Raw genomic sequence first — 21125 nt, forward strand, 5'->3', positions numbered from 1 at the left:
AGAACCATTGCTTTGGGGGATTTGGTTACAAGATCAATTTCTGTCTAGAAAGAAAGGCAAGAGCCAGAGAGGTTAGGATTTATTTTTATGTGTTATTGTTTATTGCTATGGAGGATATACCTACTCTTTTTCTTACTGGAAATGCTGTTTATGCCTTTTTTTCATGAATAATAAAGCTGGTTGTGGCCAGTCTGAAACTTGACCTCCATTTGTGGCTGTCTACTTCAAGAGATGGTGAAGGAAAGCTACCTATGAATAGAAAGTCTTCTGCCTTGGTAATTCCTGTCATACTAATTGTAAGCTTTTTTTTAGCTCGGGGAATAATGTGAAAAGTACAATGTATTTACAAAATATATAGTTTATGTCAGGGCTATATCAATAAATACAAAAAACAGACAAATTATTTAGTCTCTGATCATATTAGTGTCAGAAATATGCCATCACTCAAACTAACAGCTCATATTACATACTCTCTATCCTTAGTGAGTAGTCATTCAAAGAATTTGATATATTCATACTATTATTAGACAAAGCTTATTATACTGAGGCTTAAAAAACAGTCCACAAAGAGAATCTTTGTGTCACATTGACACACTGTGCTTTATACCAGGACTTCTGGGGTTAAGAACATCCTGCCAGCCACATCTGGCTTCCCTCCTCCTCTTATGTTTCCCGATTTCTCCTGAGTTAGCTACACAGTGTACAGTACATCTGGATTACATTCCACACAAAGGAACTCAACACACTGAAAAGTTGGGCAGCTGTCAGGACGAGATAAAGAACTACCAATTTAGAGGCACAAGAAGTTTCAGAAAGCCGCTCTGTACTCTAACCTGGACTGTGCCACTAGCTAAGGATGAAATTTGTTCAAGCACTTCATCTTTGTGCCTTTTATTTTCAATTTTTTGATCTGATTGACGAGAACACAGCTGCACCTTCACCCATCATTAAGTTTCCAGGAGACACGTCACCCAAAACAGACAAAGAATTGGTTACCGTAAGTCTGTTTGCAACAATTTATTAATCTAAACCACGTTAACGTGAATCGCAAAAAGTGTTAGGTTTGGCACTGGTTAGCATTGAGCCATAAAATGGCTAATCTATGCATACTATAATGTTTGCACTGATATTTTCAGAGACGTGTAAAGTTTTTTTTAATTACATTTCTCACAAATTGTATTGAAGCCCTTATTTAAAAAAATCATATGTAGCTAATTTTTTCATTTATTATTATTATGTAGTTTTCATTGCTTTACTTGCTAATTCTATCAGTAGTACATTATGCTTTGCATGCAAATACATATTAGTGGCATTATTAGTGAAAGGGCACTAATTATATTTATTATAACATATGTCAACTCTTCTCTGTTTTCATCTATTAAGAAATGGCTTGGTATTCTACACAGACACATACATCATATTCAAACAACACGAAAACCTTATCTGTACCATTCTTTTACAAACAATTTACACAATGGCCTTAAATTCCTCATCAATTTGCCAAACCCCTCCATTCTACTAAGATATATCTCTTTGATACCTAAACAGTATGAAGGTCTAGAGCTATTGATATTGTATTAAAGTATAAGAGTGTATAAGTCAACCATTTGTCCTCTGTGATTAAACCAACGTCAACAATACTACTTTTTACTACAAAGTTAAAAAAACAGCAAAAACTGTTCTCATTATAAAACAATAGTGATTTTACATTGAAATGACAAGTAATGAGATATTCTTGTTAGTAACAGTGTATTAACTTTTCCAAACCTTCTCTAGGATGGATTGAAAATAGCAGTTCTTTAAATATTCAGTACATCAGAAAAAAAATCCTCCCTTTCTTTGACCCCTCCTCTGCAGGGTATAATTTCACATAAACTTTTTTTAAATATCAGCACACAAAATTATTTCTATAAGTAGACAGATGCCTCTTCCTCGGTGTAATCACTGTATGATCTGCTAGAAAACGGTTTGACCTAACTGTGGTCATGGATGTACATGTGATGTACATGTGCACGTAAGAGTTCTGTATATCCTCACACTAGTACTTGCCCCAATGTGTCTTGAAACCTAAATGATGGATAAGAGCTGTCTCTGCATAGTGAATACAGCCTGCCTGCTATTCCACATAAAGGGGTTTCATCACACAAATATTTTCCAGCAAGCTGTGTATTTTTTTTATCTTCTGGAATTTAAAACAAGAAAGTGAACATTTTATAATTTTATTACAGTTTGGTTTTCAATGTGTGTAAACTGATCTTTTAGAGTTTTGTTTTTTAAGATGCAGTTTTAAAAATGTTGTTTAATTTTTATATATATATAAATATATTTATATAAAATATATAATAATTTTTTTCACTAACCAGCTACAAAATGCTAAGTTCAAATTCCATTATATAAAGAGGTGGGTTTTCAGGAGAGGAGAGTAGGTGAGAGTCTGATGGATTGGGGTAGGGAGTTCCAGAGGGTGGGTGACGCCCTGGAGAAGTCCTGGAGGCGAGCATGGGAGGAGCAGACCAGGGAACTAGAGAGAAGGAGGTCTTGTGAGGAGCGGAGAGTGCTTGTTGGGTGGTACTTGGATATTAGGTTGGTGATGTAGTTTGGGGCAGTATGGTGGACAGCTTTGTACATCAGTGTTAGCATTTTAAATTTGATCCGTTGGGCAATCAGAAGCCAGTGGAGGGATTGGCAGAGGGGGCTGGGGGAAACGGAGCGGTTGGTAAGGTGGATGAGTCTGGCTGCCGTATTCAGGATCGACTGAAGCGGGGATAGTCTGTGGCGAGGCAGGCCAGTGAGGAGGGAGTTTCAGTAATCGAGTCGTAATATGATGAGGAAGTGGATGAGCTGCTTGGTGGTTTCTGGGGTTAGGAACGTGCGTATTTTGGCGATGTTGTGGAGGTGGAGTCTGCATGAGTTTGTTAGTGATTGGACTTGGAACATGAAAATGTTTACTGTTTTATCAATTGCTGGAGCACTGAATGCTGATTCGCACAGGTGCGATACAGATTGAAACTCAGGTTTCACAGCTAATTAATACAGTAGTTGTGTAGCGGTTCAAGTTAGGTTTGCATCAGGTTAAGGACAGGTTTAGATCAGGTTCAGGTCAGGATTTTATCCTGTTCACAACTGATGACGTGCAGTTTATAAACGGTTCCAATAGAAGTCAATAGCCTGTAATCCGCACCTGAACCAGACCACACTGCTCAGAAATTGGACATGACTCTTTTTCAGTCTACACTGAATCTGCACTGCCAGTGCATCGGACATATGTGAACAGGCACCATAGGAAGCAATGTTATTTCACATGTCATGCGGATTGGATGCGGTTCAAACTGTATCCAATCCACACATATGTGAACCGGCACTGAGTCTAGGCTGCATAATGATCCACTATAATGGGCATGTTATTGACAGCCTGAGCTGACTGACTGCCATGCAACATGCAAGAGGACTGGCAGTCAGCTCTGCAGGAGAAGGGGAAATATTCTTTTAATAACAAATGTGGAGTTTTTACTTTAAGCCATATAACTTGCATGACCCACTAATATCAGCAGTAATTCTATTTCCAAACAACTTTAAATGCAGCTTGATTTATATAAAATAAAGGCATTTACAGATAAAATACCTAAAAGATTCAGAAGCTTATTGGAGTTGAAAGTACCTGGGAGATACTGTATATTGAGACATTCTTGCACAAAGAAGTGAACATGTCCAGTAAATCCATTGTAGGGTTCTTCAGGCAGCCATCAGTATATCTATTAGCTGAAAATGATTGATGGCGCAGGACAGTATTCTAAACTGAAGGTGTCCATAGCCATACTGTAAGGCCTCCATAACAGTATTTTAAGGATAGATGTTGCAAGAATCCAACTGCAGCTGCATTCACAGGTAGAAACGGTGAGTTGCAGCTGCTTGGCCTGTACAAAATAATGACAGGCTGACCACAGTTGCAGCTGTCCAGTGGTCTTCATATGTAATCAAGCTGTTTGTATCACCTTTTCTTTAACCATCGGTCAATGTGCGATTACAGCTGAACACCAGCGGACAGCTGCTGTCACTGCTTTGCACAGGCTGCAACTATCCATATCCACCTGTAAATTCAAATACAGTGTGAACTGATCTTATCTTTCTGGACACTTCTGGACCAGAGGGTCTCTGCAGAACTTGCAGACTCATGTGAAGGGATTGATCAGCCATGCTAAATTTATTTGGCTGATTGCTATGGTTTTACTTTGAGAAAAGCAAGATATAGAATTTCTTCATACTCTTCTTCATCCTGCATAACCATAGGCAGGTATGACTCAGTAATCTTTACCAAGAATAATATTTTGGCAGTTGGATGTCTTTGGAAAGTCTTACTCTGATTACAAATGTAAATACAATTCCAAATGTTTGATGGATAAAGGATAAGGAAGTTTTGCAGCTAAGGCAGAATTTATTATACTCTACCATGATACAGTATTTACTGATCATGATCTGTAGCAGGTAGGCAACCAAGGAAGGGGTTGGGGGCCATAAATAAGTGTACCTTGACCAAGAGGTAAATTGTTGCTGTTGTGCAAGACCGTTAGCCACCACATCAGATTGACAAGAATGCTTGAAACCATAATTGTGAGGGATGGAAAATTTAAAAGCATATTCTATTAAGTATGCTCATTAATGCTGATTCCACTGTAAACAATGAGGTCACAAAGAAGGAATCTGTCAGCTGACAATATAAAAGAAGCAACAAAAACATTTTAGAAATGTGTAAATAATTGCCCTGGATGTGGTCAATTTGCTCGAGGCAGTCACTACTGATGATGTTATTAAAAGCAACATGTTTACGCTACATTGATAAAGCTATTGGTCCTGCAGTATCTAATATAAATTTCCCCTTATCTTAGTGAATGAGGTGAAACTCTGAAGACTTCCATAATAGACATAGAGTGTTCCCTTGTCATTTGCAATCATCTTGATGTGAACAACTTTGCACTAAGTTCATTATATATATTTACAAATTTATACAAAGTGATAATATCCCTCTTAAAAGCCTCTTCTAAAGAGGGATTGGTCACTGTAAATATGTGCCTTTGCTGAACGCCCCTCTTTAAAGCCAGATCTGGGAGATCCTGCCATTCATTTATTGCCTACAAAGGGGTGTCCACCAACCAAAAAGAAAAAGAAACAATTTCACATCCTGCAGACCCTGCCATTAACAGATTTCCTTATATTGGCTACACCACGCTCCCAAGGTCCCACTGCTTCCAATATGCCCGCCTCTTCCCAATGAGCTCACAGTAATCCATTGTAGCTACACCAAAACCCTGCTGGCATCTCCACTTTCTGGGCCTTCACACTGCTCAGACCAGGATTCAGACAGTAATTGCCAATCCTGCTCCATAACAGCCCTGAAAGGTCTCAAAGTGTAAACCCATAGAGAGGAGTACTCCATTACTACACACACTCTGAATGTGCTGCACATCTATTCACTCAGTGGAGTACCTTGGCTACTCGCACAGAGCGGGGTAAACAGGTCCCCAAAAAGTGCATGGGCTCAATTTACCTTATGAGCTCTATTTTTTTATTTACAGACAAATAGTTTTAATAAGTCACATTTTTGCTCCAACATAATTTATAAGGTGGCTTTGTGTGCAGCACTTTCTTTTTGCTCAAACAACTTTTTCCTTAACGTGTTACTTAACCCACAACAGTAAAATCAGTCTGTATATGCAGTAAAGCAGACTTGTGAAACTCACTGTGGAACCTAAGGGGAAACTCACTGTGGAACCTGGTCTGACCAGGTTATAGTACCTATAGAGGAAGAAGAGATACTATGTAGGGTCTATTTGTCTGTGAGGAAAAAGCCTATTCTAGAGTATGATCGTTGGGATGGGGAGTAATATAAGTAGTCACTCTCAGATCAGTGTTGGCATGTCTTATAAGTCGCTTTCATGTAAAAATTGGTTGATACTTTGTTTCAACATACTTTTGCTAGAGGTAGTGTCTAGTTGTATATCTCATACAATATTGAGGTCTCCTCCTATTAGCAGCTGTCCTTGTTTCAGAAAGGTGACTTTTGCCAGTAAAAGCTTGTGGAAACAGTGTTGGTCTGAGTTAGGACCATATACGTTAACCAGCGTAATAGGGATGTTTTCAATCTTGCCTACTAAGATGTGGAAGCATCCGCTAGGATCTGCGTATTCTTCAATAAGCAAAAATTGAAGAGAGTCTTTGATGGATGTCATGACTCAGTTTGTTTTTTTATGGTGAGAGGCTAGGAATTTTGTGGAGAAAATTTTAATGTTAAGGGTTGGTGTTTTAGATATTACAAAGTGAGTCTCTTGGACGAAGATGATGTTGGCTTTCTGTGTGGCAATTTCTTTGTTTAGGAATGATCTCTTAAGTGGTGAGTTGAGTCCCCTGACATTGATAGATAGGATACTAATCATTTATATGATTAATAAGAATGTTGGTGCAGGCGTAGAGATGCCTGTGGTTGCATAGGTGTTTCAAGGCGTTAAGGTAGTTTGTAATCAGAGATTTGTTAGTGCAGAAGGATAAGGAGGGGCTCCTGGGTGGACCATCATGTGTACAAGGCCATGGGGAGGCACTGGCAATACGGTATTTTGAGTTTGAGGATTTTTGTTTAAGGTATGCAGAATTAAGATGGAGTTAGGACGAAAGAACAGGTAATTAAAAACCTCTTGCGAACAAAGTAAGAAACATGGGTAGTTTGGAGAACTACTGTCAAACTGGGGCATTGGAGAACAAAAAGAAACCGAGAGATATCATTTGGTATCAGCCAAGCTTGTATGGCTGGCATATATTAGATGGGTAGAAAAAGATTTTAGGAGCCAAAACTCTGCAGATGGAGGTGTATAAGGGATTGGTCAGGATCTGACTATTGGTAGGGGAGTGTTTCTGTCCAGTCCCCCTCCATTTGTTGAGGGTGATGGTGGTCAGAGTGTGGACGACGGTCTTCCATGGGAAGTATATTTCATTCTTTTAGGAGGTGTATGCCATCATCTAGGCCTCTGATGATGAAGGATCTTCCTTGGTGTTTAATAATTTGGTGGGGAAGCCCCATTGGTATCCTATACCGTGATTTCTTAGAGCTTTGGTGATAGAAACTAGCTTCTTCCAGAGGAGCAGGGTTTCTTTGGATAGGTCATCGAAGAACTTGATACCTGCATAGGGAGTAGGGAGTACTGTGGGGTTTCTTGTAGCTAACAAGCTTTTCTTTGATTTGGTAGAAGTGGACTCTGATTAAGATATTTTGTGGGGTGGAGGCTGGTAGGAAAGATGGTTTGGGAATTCTGTGTGCTCTGTCGACCACTGGTTCCATTGGTGTTATAGCCGGGATTAGGAGCTTCAGAAGTTGTTGGATATATGGTAGGAGAGCTTCGTTAGTGACCGTTTCTGGGATCCCATGACTTTTTAAGTTATTTATTCTTGAACTGTCTTCTAGGTCTGCTATTTTATATTTCAATATGTTAATCTCATATTCTTGGTCAGCGTAAGCATCTACCACAGTATTGTGTGCTGTGAACATGGCAGACAGTTTGTTCTCAATATGATGTATGCATTTGGTGTGGTCGAGTATAGCGTTAGAGATGGGGGCTACTACATTAGTTATATCGCTGTGTAATGTTTTTCGTAATGATAATAGCATATTTTTCATTGCTAATTCTGAGATTGGTTGGTCAGATGCTGGAGATTCTTCTATGGCGGATTTCTGTAGTGCATGGGAGAATAAGGTATCTGGCTGATGGGAGTCATTTGATAAAGGATCCTCAATCCTGGGCCTAGATTTGGCAGGGCTCCTGGGTGTAGGAGAGACTGGAGGGGAAGACTCACCAGGGTCCCCATCATACAGTGGAATTCTCAGCCTAGGATCCTGAGTGTATGAGCTGGTGTCTGCAGCAGGGATGGAGCAGCTGAGGAGGGATGAGCTGGCGCCATCTTGGCCTCATGTGTCCAGGGTCAGGAAGAATTCTGTGAGCCGCTGGGGGATCGCGGGGGACTTCCGCTTCCTTCGCATGGTGAGTACGGGTGTCCGGGAGGTAATCCCCTTATTTGTGGGTAAATGCGTCCCGTCTGTCAGGTTGGGTGCCGCTGTGAGTGCAGAGTGGCAGTGGAGCTCAGCTACAGAGTGGCCATCTTGGGTCCCGGCTGCGCATGTGCCCAAAACACATTGAGTTTAGTAACACTTTAACACCTATTATCCCGGGAGGATGTAATAAGATGTCCCTCCAGGATTGTGCCTCACATGGGCTGCGCTCTGGCACGATCTTTCACTGACTGTGTTCACCAGACACACTGATAAACTGCTAAATACCATGTGATTGCTGTGACCAATCATAGCAGATCACATTACAATTGTAAACAATGAATGGCTTAATTTCATGCCATTCATTGATTACAATTGTGTTGCTAGTTGTGATTGGTCACAGTGATCATATGGTACAGTCAGGGCCAATCACAGCCCATCTGTAACATGTGATCAGCTTTGACCAATCACAGCTAATCACAACAATAACTAGTGAAATTCACTGTTACAGGCAGTCATAATGCATGAAAAAATTCTGATCTCTTGCCTTGAGTAGTACAATGTTACTATGGCAATGTTGTATTGCTCTGGTCACAGGAGTAAAATAAATAAATAAATTTAAAAAAATGAACAAAAAAAAAATGGATACATACTGTTATCAGTCAGTGTCCCTGATCACTCCCACACCAGTTATATTGCATTGTTGACAACATGTAAAAAAAAATTGTGAAAAACATTTTTTTCCCCCACAAAATTATGACAAATAGTAACAACTTAAAAAAACTTGCCATGCCTCTTACCACCATGTATACCTCAGACTGTCTACTTTCCAAAAAGCTGTCATTTGGGGGGTATTTGTACTTTCTTGGCGTTTTGGGGACTCAAGAAATGAAATAGGCCGTCAGCACATCAGGATTGATTGACTTTCAGATACAGTATACGCATACCATAGTTTGTGAACTCTATAACTTTCCTACCAACTAAATATTAAACACTGCTTGGTTATTTTCACCAAAGCAATATAGCAGAATACATTTTGGCCTAACTTTTTGAATAAAGATGATTTATTTGCAAAATTTTATAACAGAAACGAAGAAAAACACCTTTTTCCATTTATAGCACAAACAATGAAAAACCTAGTGGTGATTAAATAACACCAAAAGAAATCTCTGAAAAAAATGATAAAAATTTCATATGGGCATAGTGTTGCATAGTTGTGCAATTGTCAAAGTGTGACAGCACTGAAAATTGGCCTGGGCAGGAAGGGGGCAAAAGTGCCAAGTACTGAGTTGGTCAAAGAACTGAGTTGCTGTGATCGCTTTATGCTGATTACCTAAATATTACCCATTCCTCAAATGTATCAATGCCAGTTTATTTTTTCCTATTCCAAGAGTACCACCAGTTCAATACACCTGGTATTCAAGCTTTTTGTTATTTAAAGCGGAGTTCCAGACGTTTTTTGTGTTTATTAAAAGTTCCCAATGTCTAGGAGAGGATTCTAGTAATAAGGTCAGATATGTATAACTTACCTGTGATCCCCCTCCTAGTAAACAGGTTAAAGGGTCTCAATGTAATTGTGCCATAATGTGTCTTAAAACATATAATGGTATTGAAGTAGCAATGTCATAGGTAACCCCAGTGAGTATACTGCCCAGTGTCCCATGTATATTTTAATAACCTCAATATTGGGCGCTTTTACCCCCTTCCTGCCCAGACCAATTTTCAGCTTTCAGTGCTCTGACAAATACTCAGTCATGCTACATTATACCCAAAATAATTTTGTATAATTTTTTTTCACACAAATGGTTTTCTTTTGGTGGTATTTATTCACCGCTGGGTTTTGTATTTTTTACGATATAGGCAAAAAAAGAGCAAACATTTTGAAAAAAAAAACGATTTTTCTGCTTTCCGTTATAAAAAATATCAAATAAAATAAAATTTCTTCATAAATGTAGGCCAGACTGTATTCTGCTATATGTCTTTGGCAAAAAAAAATCCCAATAAGTTTGTATTAATTGGGATGTGTGAAAGTTAGTGTCTACAAGCTATGCTATGTATCATTGAAAGTTAATCAATCCTGATGCACTGACTTCCTCACTTCACTTCCTTAGGCCCTAAAATGTCAGCAAATTCCCCCCCCCCATCTAATGACCTCTTTTTGGAAGTTGACAGTCCAAAGTATTTACCAACAGGCAGGTTTTTAAAGTTGTAAATTGTTTCCCACAATTGTTTGAAAGATTAAGATTTTTTTTCCCCACAAAATTGTCATATTACAAAGTTATTTCTCACACACATCATAGGCATACTTGTAATTACACGACAAAATACATTCTGCTACTCCTCCTGAGTATGGCGATAGAACATACAGTATGTGAAACGTTTTGTTTTGCTTGATAACTAGCAGGGGCGGACTGACCATTTGGGAACTCGGGCATTGCCAGAGGGCCCGGGGTCAGTAGGGGTCCCCATGAGATGACCCTGGTACCTTTTTTATAGGCTTTTTTGGGTGTGGTTTGAGTGTGGGTGAGGACACAGGAGCCCCATGATCCCCTATTGCCCGGGAGCCCCATGAGTTGTCAGTCCACCCCTGATGTCTAGTTAAGGTTACTTTAATGTATAAGTCAAGGAAACTTAGACCTCTGTGTTGTATTAATGTGCTTTAACTAAATGAAACTGCTGTACATAGAAACTATTACAGTTATAGGAAAAAAGGAAAAACAGTACAAGGCTGGCAGATATACATACAACACACAAAATTCTACCTACTTCCTAGCAAATAAGCAAGTCTGTATACAATGGAAATATGCTAAAAGGTTACTTAACTCAGGTTAGAGTGGGATCATGATATCCTTAGGCAAGGATGACCCAGGCTTACTCCATAGCAGTTGCAGGAGATTGGGAAAAATTTCTCCTTTTGTCTTAAAGTCCTCCCACACACGGTTTCTTCTTCCAAGTCTCCAGCACAGCTGTTGCTTCTTTATTTTTCAGAACAACTCTGTCTTTGTCTCAGCACATGACTTGTTCAAAAAGTCCTCCTTATCTCCCCCTGCTACCTCATTTCCTGTAAGGAGTTTCCTGTCTTGCACATAAACCAGTGGAAAGGGTTCATTTGCAAATCAATAGGGGACGCCTGGCTTCAAACACAAAACATGCAACTTAAAAATCACATATCTAAGCTATAAAAAAAATATCACAAACTAATCTATAGCAACACACTTTTTCATGGCCATACCACATACAGAGGCCAAACATCCAAGCAGCACCTTCAGGCGTTCTAGGGGCATCAATTACACATCTAATTTCCTGACTACCGATCACATTTTCAAGGCCTTGAAGCACAAGGACAATGGAATTACCTACAAAATGACCCCATTTTTGAAAGCAAATACCCAAATGTGTATTCTATGAGGCATAAGGAGTCTTTTGAATATGTCATTTTTTTTCTACAAGTTTTTGGAAAATGTTCAAAGAAAATACATTCATAAGATATTTCTAATCGATAGCATGTACATTCCAAGAATTACATCCCAAAATACATTCTGCCACTACTTGTGAGCATTGCGATACCATATGGGTGAAACCTTTCTACAGCCTGGCCACATTCAGAAGCCCAACATCCAAGTAACACCTTCAGGTGTTCTGGGGCATAAATTACACATGCAATTTCTTAGCTACCTATTACATTTGTGAAGGCCCTGGAGCACCAGGACAATGAAATTACCCACAAAATGACCACATTTTGGAAATCAAACACCCCAATATGTATTCTATGAGGCACAATGAGTCTTTTACATATTTCATTTTCTGTAGAAGTTTTTGGAAAATGTGGAAAGAAAATGAAAAGTGTGAAAAGAAAAAGATTTTAGGAGCCAAAACTCTGCAGATGGAGGTGTATAAGGGATTGGTCAGGATCTGACTATTGGTAGGGGAGTGTTTCTGTCCAGTCCCCCTCCATTTGTTGAGGGTGATGGTGGTCAGAGTGTGGACGACGGTCTTCCATGGGAAGTATATTTCATTCTTTTAGGAGGTGTATGCCATCATCTAGGCCTCTGATGATGAAGGATCTTCCTTGGTGTTTAATAATTTGGTGGGGAAGCCCCATTGGTATCCTATACCGTGATTTCTTAGAGCTTTGGTGATAGAAACTAGCTTCTTCCAGAGGAGCAGGGTTTCTTTGGATAGGTCATCGAAGAACTTGATACCTGCATAGGGAGTAGGGAGTACTGTGGGGTTTCTTGTAGCTAACAAGCTTTTCTTTGATTTGGTAGAAGTGGACTCTGATTAAGATATTTTGTGGGGTGGAGGCTGGTAGGAAAGATGGTTTGGGAATTCTGTGTGCTCTGTCGACCACTGGTTCCATTGGTGTTATAGCCGGGATTAGGAGCTTCAGAAGTTGTTGGATATATGGTAGGAGAGCTTCGTTAGTGACCGTTTCTGGGATCCCATGACTTTTTAAGTTATTTATTCTTGAACTGTCTTCTAGGTCTGCTATTTTATATTTCAATATGTTAATCTCATATTCTTGGTCAGCGTAAGCATCTACCACAGTATTGTGTGCTGTGAACATGGCAGACAGTTTGTTCTCAATATGATGTATGCATTTGGTGTGGTCGAGTATAGCGTTAGAGATGGGGGCTACTACATTAGTTATATCGCTGTGTAATGTTTTTCGTAATGATAATAGCATATTTTTCATTGCTAATTCTGAGATTGGTTGGTCAGATGCTGGAGATTCTTCTATGGCGGATTTCTGTAGTGCATGGGAGAATAAGGTATCTGGCTGATGGGAGTCATTTGATAAAGGATCCTCAATCCTGGGCCTAGATTTGGCAGGGCTCCTGGGTGTAGGAGAGACTGGAGGGGAAGACTCACCAGGGTCCCCATCATACAGTGGAATTCTCAGCCTAGGATCCTGAGTGTATGAGCTGGTGTCTGCAGCAGGGATGGAGCAGCTGAGGAGGGATGAGCTGGCGCCATCTTGGCCTCATGTGTCCAGGGTCAGGAAGAATTCTGTGAGCCGCTGGGGGATCGCGGGGGACTTCCGCTTCCTTCGCATGGTGAGTACGGGTGTCCGGGAGGTAATCCCCTTATTTGTGGGTAAATGCGTCCCGTCTGTCAGGTTGGGTGCCGCTGTGAGTGCAGAGTGGCAGTGGAGCTCAGCTACAGAGTGGCCATCTTGGGTCCCGGCTGCGCATGTGCCCAAAACACATTGAGTTTAGTAACACTTTAACACCTATTATCCCGGGAGGATGTAATAAGATGTCCCTCCAGGATTGTGCCTCACATGGGCTGCGCTCTGGCACGATCTTTCACTGACTGTGTTCACCAGACACACTGATAAACTGCTAAATACCATGTGATTGCTGTGACCAATCATAGCAGATCACATTACAATTGTAAACAATGAATGGCTTAATTTCATGCCATTCATTGATTACAATTGTGTTGCTAGTTGTGATTGGTCACAGTGATCATATGGTACAGTCAGGGCCAATCACAGCCCATCTGTAACATGTGATCAGCTTTGACCAATCACAGCTAATCACAACAATAACTAGTGAAATTCACTGTTACAGGCAGTCATAATGCATGAAAAAATTCTGATCTCTTGCCTTGAGTAGTACAATGTTACTATGGCAATGTTGTATTGCTCTGGTCACAGGAGTAAAATAAATAAATAAATTTAAAAAAATGAACAAAAAAAAAATGGATACATACTGTTATCAGTCAGTGTCCCTGATCACTCCCACACCAGTTATATTGCATTGTTGACAACATGTAAAAAAAAATTGTGAAAAACATTTTTTTCCCCCACAAAATTATGACAAATAGTAACAACTTAAAAAAACTTGCCATGCCTCTTACCACCATGTATACCTCAGACTGTCTACTTTCCAAAAAGCTGTCATTTGGGGGGTATTTGTACTTTCTTGGCGTTTTGGGGACTCAAGAAATGAAATAGGCCGTCAGCACATCAGGATTGATTGACTTTCAGATACAGTATACGCATACCATAGTTTGTGAACTCTATAACTTTCCTACCAACTAAATATTAAACACTGCTTGGTTATTTTCACCAAAGCAATATAGCAGAATACATTTTGGCCTAACTTTTTGAATAAAGATGATTTATTTGCAAAATTTTATAACAGAAACGAAGAAAAACACCTTTTTCCATTTATAGCACAAACAATGAAAAACCTAGTGGTGATTAAATAACACCAAAAGAAATCTCTGAAAAAAATGATAAAAATTTCATATGGGCATAGTGTTGCATAGTTGTGCAATTGTCAAAGTGTGACAGCACTAAAAACTGAAAATTGGCCTGGGCAGGAAGGGGGCAAAAGTGCCAAGTACTGAGTTGGTCAAAGAACTGAGTTGCTGTGATCGCTTTATGCTGATTACCTAAATATTACCCATTCCTCAAATGTATCAATGCCAGTTTATTTTTTCCTATTCCAAGAGTACCACCAGTTCAATACACCTGGTATTCAAGCTTTTTGTTATTTAAAGCGGAGTTCCAGACGTTTTTTGTGTTTATTAAAAGTTCCCAATGTCTAGGAGAGGATTCTAGTAATAAGGTCAGATATGTATAACTTACCTGTGATCCCCCTCCTAGTAAACAGGTTAAAGGGTCTCAATGTAATTGTGCCATAATGTGTCTTAAAACATATAATGGTATTGAAGTAGCAATGTCATAGGTAACCCCAGTGAGTATACTGCCCAGTGTCCCATGTATATTTTAATAACCTCAATATTGGGCGCTTTTACCCCCTTCCTGCCCAGACCAATTTTCAGCTTTCAGTGCTCTGACAAATACTCAGTCATGCTACATTATACCCAAAATAATTTTGTATAATTTTTTTTCACACAAATGGTTTTCTTTTGGTGGTATTTATTCACCGCTGGGTTTTGTATTTTTTACGATATAGGCAAAAAAAGAGCAAACATTTTGAAAAAAAAAACGATTTTTCTGCTTTCCGTTATAAAAAATATCAAATAAAATAAAATTTCTTCATAAATGTAGGCCAGACTGTATTCTGCTATATGTCTTTGGCAAAAAAAAATCCCAATAAGTTTGTATTAATTGGGATGTGTGAAAGTTAGTGTCTACAAGCTATGCTATGTATCATTGAAAGTTAATCAATCCTGATGCACTGACTTCCTCACTTCACTTCCTTAGGCCCTAAAATGTCAGCAAATTCCCCCCCCCCATCTAATGACCTCTTTTTGGAAGTTGACAGTCCAAAGTATTTACCAACAGGCAGGTTTTTAAAGTTGTAAATTGTTTCCCACAATTGTTTGAAAGATTAAGATTTTTTTTCCCCACAAAATTGTCATATTACAAAGTTATTTCTCACACACATCATAGGCATACTTGTAATTACACGACAAAATACATTCTGCTACTCCTCCTGAGTATGGCGATAGAACATACAGTATGTGAAACGTTTTGTTTTGCTTGATAACTAGCAGGGGCGGACTGACCATTTGGGAACTCGGGCATTGCCAGAGGGCCCGGGGTCAGTAGGGGTCCCCATGAGATGACCCTGGTACCTTTTTTATAGGCTTTTTTGGGTGTGGTTTGAGTGTGGGTGAGGACACAGGAGCCCCATGATCCCCTATTGCCCGGGAGCCCCATGAGTTGTCAGTCCACCCCTGATGTCTAGTTAAGGTTACTTTAATGTATAAGTCAAGGAAACTTAGACCTCTGTGTTGTATTAATGTGCTTTAACTAAATGAAACTGCTGTACATAGAAACTATTACAGTTATAGGAAAAAAGGAAAAACAGTACAAGGCTGGCAGATATACATACAACACACAAAATTCTACCTACTTCCTAGCAAATAAGCAAGTCTGTATACAATGGAAATATGCTAAAAGGTTACTTAACTCAGGTTAGAGTGGGATCATGATATCCTTAGGCAAGGATGACCCAGGCTTACTCCATAGCAGTTGCAGGAGATTGGGAAAAATTTCTCCTTTTGTCTTAAAGTCCTCCCACACACGGTTTCTTCTTCCAAGTCTCCAGCACAGCTGTTGCTTCTTTATTTTTCAGAACAACTCTGTCTTTGTCTCAGCACATGACTTGTTCAAAAAGTCCTCCTTATCTCCCCCTGCTACCTCATTTCCTGTAAGGAGTTTCCTGTCTTGCACATAAACCAGTGGAAAGGGTTCATTTGCAAATCAATAGGGGACGCCTGGCTTCAAACACAAAACATGCAACTTAAAAATCACATATCTAAGCTATAAAAAAAATATCACAAACTAATCTATAGCAACACACTTTTTCATGGCCATACCACATACAGAGGCCAAACATCCAAGCAGCACCTTCAGGCGTTCTAGGGGCATCAATTACACATCTAATTTCCTGACTACCGATCACATTTTCAAGGCCTTGAAGCACAAGGACAATGGAATTACCTACAAAATGACCCCATTTTTGAAAGCAAATACCCAAATGTGTATTCTATGAGGCATAAGGAGTCTTTTGAATATGTCATTTTTTTTCTACAAGTTTTTGGAAAATGTTCAAAGAAAATACATTCATAAGATATTTCTAATCGATAGCATGTACATTCCAAGAATTACATCCCAAAATACATTCTGCCACTACTTGTGAGCATTGCGATACCATATGGGTGAAACCTTTCTACAGCCTGGCCACATTCAGAAGCCCAACATCCAAGTAACACCTTCAGGTGTTCTGGGGCATAAATTACACATGCAATTTCTTAGCTACCTATTACATTTGTGAAGGCCCTGGAGCACCAGGACAATGAAATTACCCACAAAATGACCACATTTTGGAAATCAAACACCCCAATATGTATTCTATGAGGCACAATGAGTCTTTTACATATTTCATTTTCTGTAGAAGTTTTTGGAAAATGTGGAAAGAAAATGAAAAGTGTTTATTTTTTTTTTTTTTTACACAAAGTTGTCAATTTATAAGATATTTCTAACACATAGATTTACGCCCCAAGATACATTCTGCTACTCTTCCTGAGTATGGCAATACAACACATGTATGACACTTTTTAACAGCCTGGCCACATACAGATCCCAACATCCAAAGAGCACCTTCAGGCAATCTAGGGGCGTAACTTACACATCTGATTTCCTGACTGCCTATCATATTTTTTAAGGCCCTAGTGCACCTCGACAATGAAAACACCCACTAAATGACCCCCTTTTGGAAAGCAAACACCCTAATGTATATTCTATGAGGCATAATGAGTCTTTTGAACATATTTCTTTCCACAAGTTTTTGGGAAATGTGGAAAGTAAATGAAAACCTTTTTTTTTTTTACACAAAGTTGTCACTTTATAAGATATTTCTAACACATAGCATGTACATTCCAAGAATTACATCCCAAAATACATTCTGCCACTCCATGTGAGCATGGCAATGCCACAGGGGAGAGACTTTTCCAAAGCCTGGCCAAGTACAGAGGCCCAACATCCAAGTAGCATCATCAGGTGTTCTGAGGCATAAATTACACATCTAATTTCCTGATTACCTATCACATTTGTGAAGGCCCTGGAGCACCAGGACAATGGAATTACCCACAAAATGACCTAATTTTGGACAAACAACCTGATATATATTCTATGAGACATACTGAGTCTTTTGAACATGTAATTTTTTCACACAAGTTTTTGGAAAATGGTGAAAAGAAAATGAAAACTTTTTTTTTTTTACACAAAGTTCTCAGTTTATATGATATTTCCAAAACACCCAGCAAAGCATGATCTAATTTTCTCCTGCAGGGGAAAAAATTCCTTCATGATCCCCGAGAGGCAATCGGATATTCCCTGGATCAACTTTACCTATAAATGTTAGTATCCAGTTATATTCTATGTGTCTAAGAAAGAATTCAGGCCTTTTTTAAAGCAATCCACTGACCTGGCCATAACCAACTCTTAAGGGAGTCTATTCCACATTTTCACAGCTCTCACTGTGAATAAACCTTTCAGTGTTAGGAGGTTAAATTTATTTTCCTTCAGATGTAAAGAGTGCCCCCTTGTCCTCTGTGATGACCTCATGGTGAATAGCTCTACACCGAGTTCACTATATGAACCACTGATGTATTTATACATGTTGATCATATCCCCCCTTAATCTCCTCTTCCCAAGAGAGAATACATTCAGTTCCTCTAATCTTTCCTCATAGCTGAGCTCCTCCATGCCTCTTATCAGTTTGGTGCCCTTCTCTGTACTTTCTCCAATTCCCCAAGGTTCTTTTTGTGAATTGGTGCCCAAAACTAAATTGCATATTCCACATGAGGTCTTACTAATGATTTGTACAGGGGTAAAATGATATCTATCTCTCTTGAGTCTATACCTCTTTTAACACAAGAGGATTTTGCTTGCTTTAGAAACCACAGCTTGGCATTGCATGCCATTATTAAGCTTGTGATCTACCAGAACTCCCAGATCCTTCTCCACCATTGAGTCTCCCAGTTGTATCCCCCCAGTATGCATGATGCATGCATATTCTTAGCTCCCAAGTGCATAACCTTACATTTATCAACATTAAACCTCATTTGCCACATAGTTGCCCAATTAAACAGTGCATTGAGGTTGGCTTGCAAATTGGAGACATCCTGTAAAGACGTTATTGCACTGCACAGCTTGGTGTTATCTGCAAAGACTGAAATTGTATTTTTAATCCCAGACCCTATATCATTTATAAATATATTAAAAAGTAAGGGTCCCAACACTGAACCTTGGGGTACACCACTGACAACCCTAGACCATTTAGAGTATGAATCATTAACCACTACTCTCTGAATACGATATTTTAGCCATTTTTCAACTATTTACATACGGATTTTTCCAAGCCTGTAGACTTTACCTTGCACATTAGCCGTGTGTGGGGAACGGTGTCAAACACTTTAGCAAAATCCAAATATACTACATCCATTGCCACCCCTCTGTCCAAGGTTTTGCTCACCTTCTCATAAAAAGAAATGAAATGTGTATGACAACTTCTGTCTTTCATAAATCCATGCTGTCTGTTGCTTAAAATATTTTTTTCCAGCAAGAACTCTTCTATGTGGTCTTTTAGTAAACTCTCCAGTATCTTCTCAACTATAGGAGTAAGACTAACAGGTCTATAATTACTTGATAAAGATTTTGACCCCTTTTTAAATATTGGCACCACATTGACCTTACACCAATCCAGTGGTACTATACCAGTCATTAAAGAGTCCCTAAAAATTAGAAACAGTGGCTTTGAAATGACAGAGCTCAATTCTTTAAGGACCCGTGGGTGTATGCCATCCAGTCCAGGTGCTTTATTCACTTTTATTCACTTTTATTCTGTCTAAATATTTTTGGATCATATCAATTGTGAGCCAATGTGGATCAGCTGGAGCTGTGTCAATACCATGCCCATTATGGACAAGAGCTCCCTCATGCTCCTTTTGTATACACAGAGTTGAAGAATATATTTAATAAATGTGCCTTCTCTTTGTCCCCAGTCACCCACTCTAGATTATTTTGTAAAGGGCCTACATGCTCGGACCGGACCTTTTTACTATTAATATATTTGAAGAATTTTTGGAGGGTTGGCCCTGCTATCTTTTGCAATCTGTCATTCGTTTTCAATTTTTGCGGCCTTTATTTCCTTTTTGCAATATTATTTTATAATCTTTGTAATGCTTAAACGATGATGGCATTCTTTCATTTTTATACTTAATAAAAGCTCTTTTTTTATTATCTATAGCTTTTTTAACTTTGGCCGTAAGCCACAAAGGTTTGATTTTTAGCCTTTTAAACTTGTTGCAAATGGGAATATATTTTGCAGTGTGTTCACCTACAGTGTTTTTGAAGAACTCCCATTTCTGTGTTGTGTTCATTGATGCCAATATTTCCTCCCAGTCGAAGTCTTGGAGAGCAGCTCTCGGCCTTGGAAAATTAGATCTCTTAAAATTGAGCGTTTTTATTTTTCCCGTATGTGCTTGCTGTTTACAGCTAACAAATTAAATCATGTTATGGTCACTGCGACGCATGTCAAACCACAAAATAGAAAAATTCCCAGCTCAACTTGCCAGCCAGCTTGAAAGCAAACAAAACTAACCTAACAGTATGCGTTAAAAACAGGGGTTTAGTTAACACACATTTGCAAACACATGTGTAAGCTACAGAGCCTTGTCACGGCACCCCAGTATTCTGTAGTTCCTAACTCTACAAATGTTAAGAGCCCCCATAGTAGAGGCACATGTATTTAATGGATAGACCAAGGGCAGGTGAACCTGAGGGAACCCAACCCTCCTTAAAAGGTACAGGAGCGCCCTGGACACCCAGCATGTAGCACAATGGCAGCTAAGGTGTCCAGTGCGCCCCCTTGACCACCAATTCAACAGTACAAAAAATGACCACTGCTCCAGTCTATCACTGGATATACAATACAGGGAAATAGCAGATAGCGGACACTGGAAAAATATCTTCACTTATACTTCACTAATGATGTGTGATATATCTTCACTTATACTTCATTAATGATGTGTGATAGATCTGGAAAGACTCTCCAATACAGAGGCCTGGCTGGGAGGGACATTGGGGACAGTAGAATTCTGTTACTGGAATATATAGTACATGACATTTTCTTTTGGGGTTTTCAGCCTGTTTGGGTAAGAGGGAGGATATTAGGGAAATGCCTTTCATGGAGTCTGGTTACTGAAACACAGCAAATTTGTTCAGCAGCATGGCAAGGTGGATAGTGAAACAATGTCCTCTTGGCATTTTAGGTAGGATAGGGATCTTTGTGTGCACTTAGAAATCCATTGCTGACCCACTGCTTACAACTGGCTCATACTCAGAATGTGAGTGTGACAGAGAGAGTTCCAAGCTACTCTGATCCGTCATACTCAATATATGTAAAGCCTTCTCACTGCTGTATAATTTTTTAGATCTATTGATGCTGCACTGCTGATATTGATCACTGGTACACTGTGACAGATGTTGATATTCCTTGGTACACTGACAGATGTGGATTTGACACTGGTACACTGACAGATGTGGATTTTAAATTGGTACACTGTGACAGATGTTGATCACTGGTACACTGTGGCAGATGTAGAT

The 21125-nt window shown here is 39.3% G+C and overlaps 1 protein-coding gene across 1 annotated transcript in view; it reads left to right on the plus strand.

Annotated features, from left to right (window-relative positions):
• Positions 1 to 692: 692 nt before the first annotated feature.
• MMP2 (matrix metallopeptidase 2) overlaps positions 693 to 21125 on the plus strand; it is a 354681-nt gene continuing 334248 nt past the window's right edge. Inside the window, exon 1 of the mRNA XM_089692555.1 lies at positions 693 to 997. Coding sequence (XP_089548681.1) covers positions 857 to 997 — 141 coding nt within the window. The 5' untranslated portion in view covers positions 693 to 856. The remainder of the gene's footprint in view (positions 998 to 21125) is intronic.

This window comes from Staurois parvus, unplaced genomic scaffold (genome assembly GCF_062004578.1).
Source record: "Staurois parvus isolate SC_StPar_1 unplaced genomic scaffold, SC_StPar_1.0 ptg000594l, whole genome shotgun sequence".
Taxonomy (NCBI): Eukaryota; Metazoa; Chordata; class Amphibia; order Anura; family Ranidae; genus Staurois; species Staurois parvus.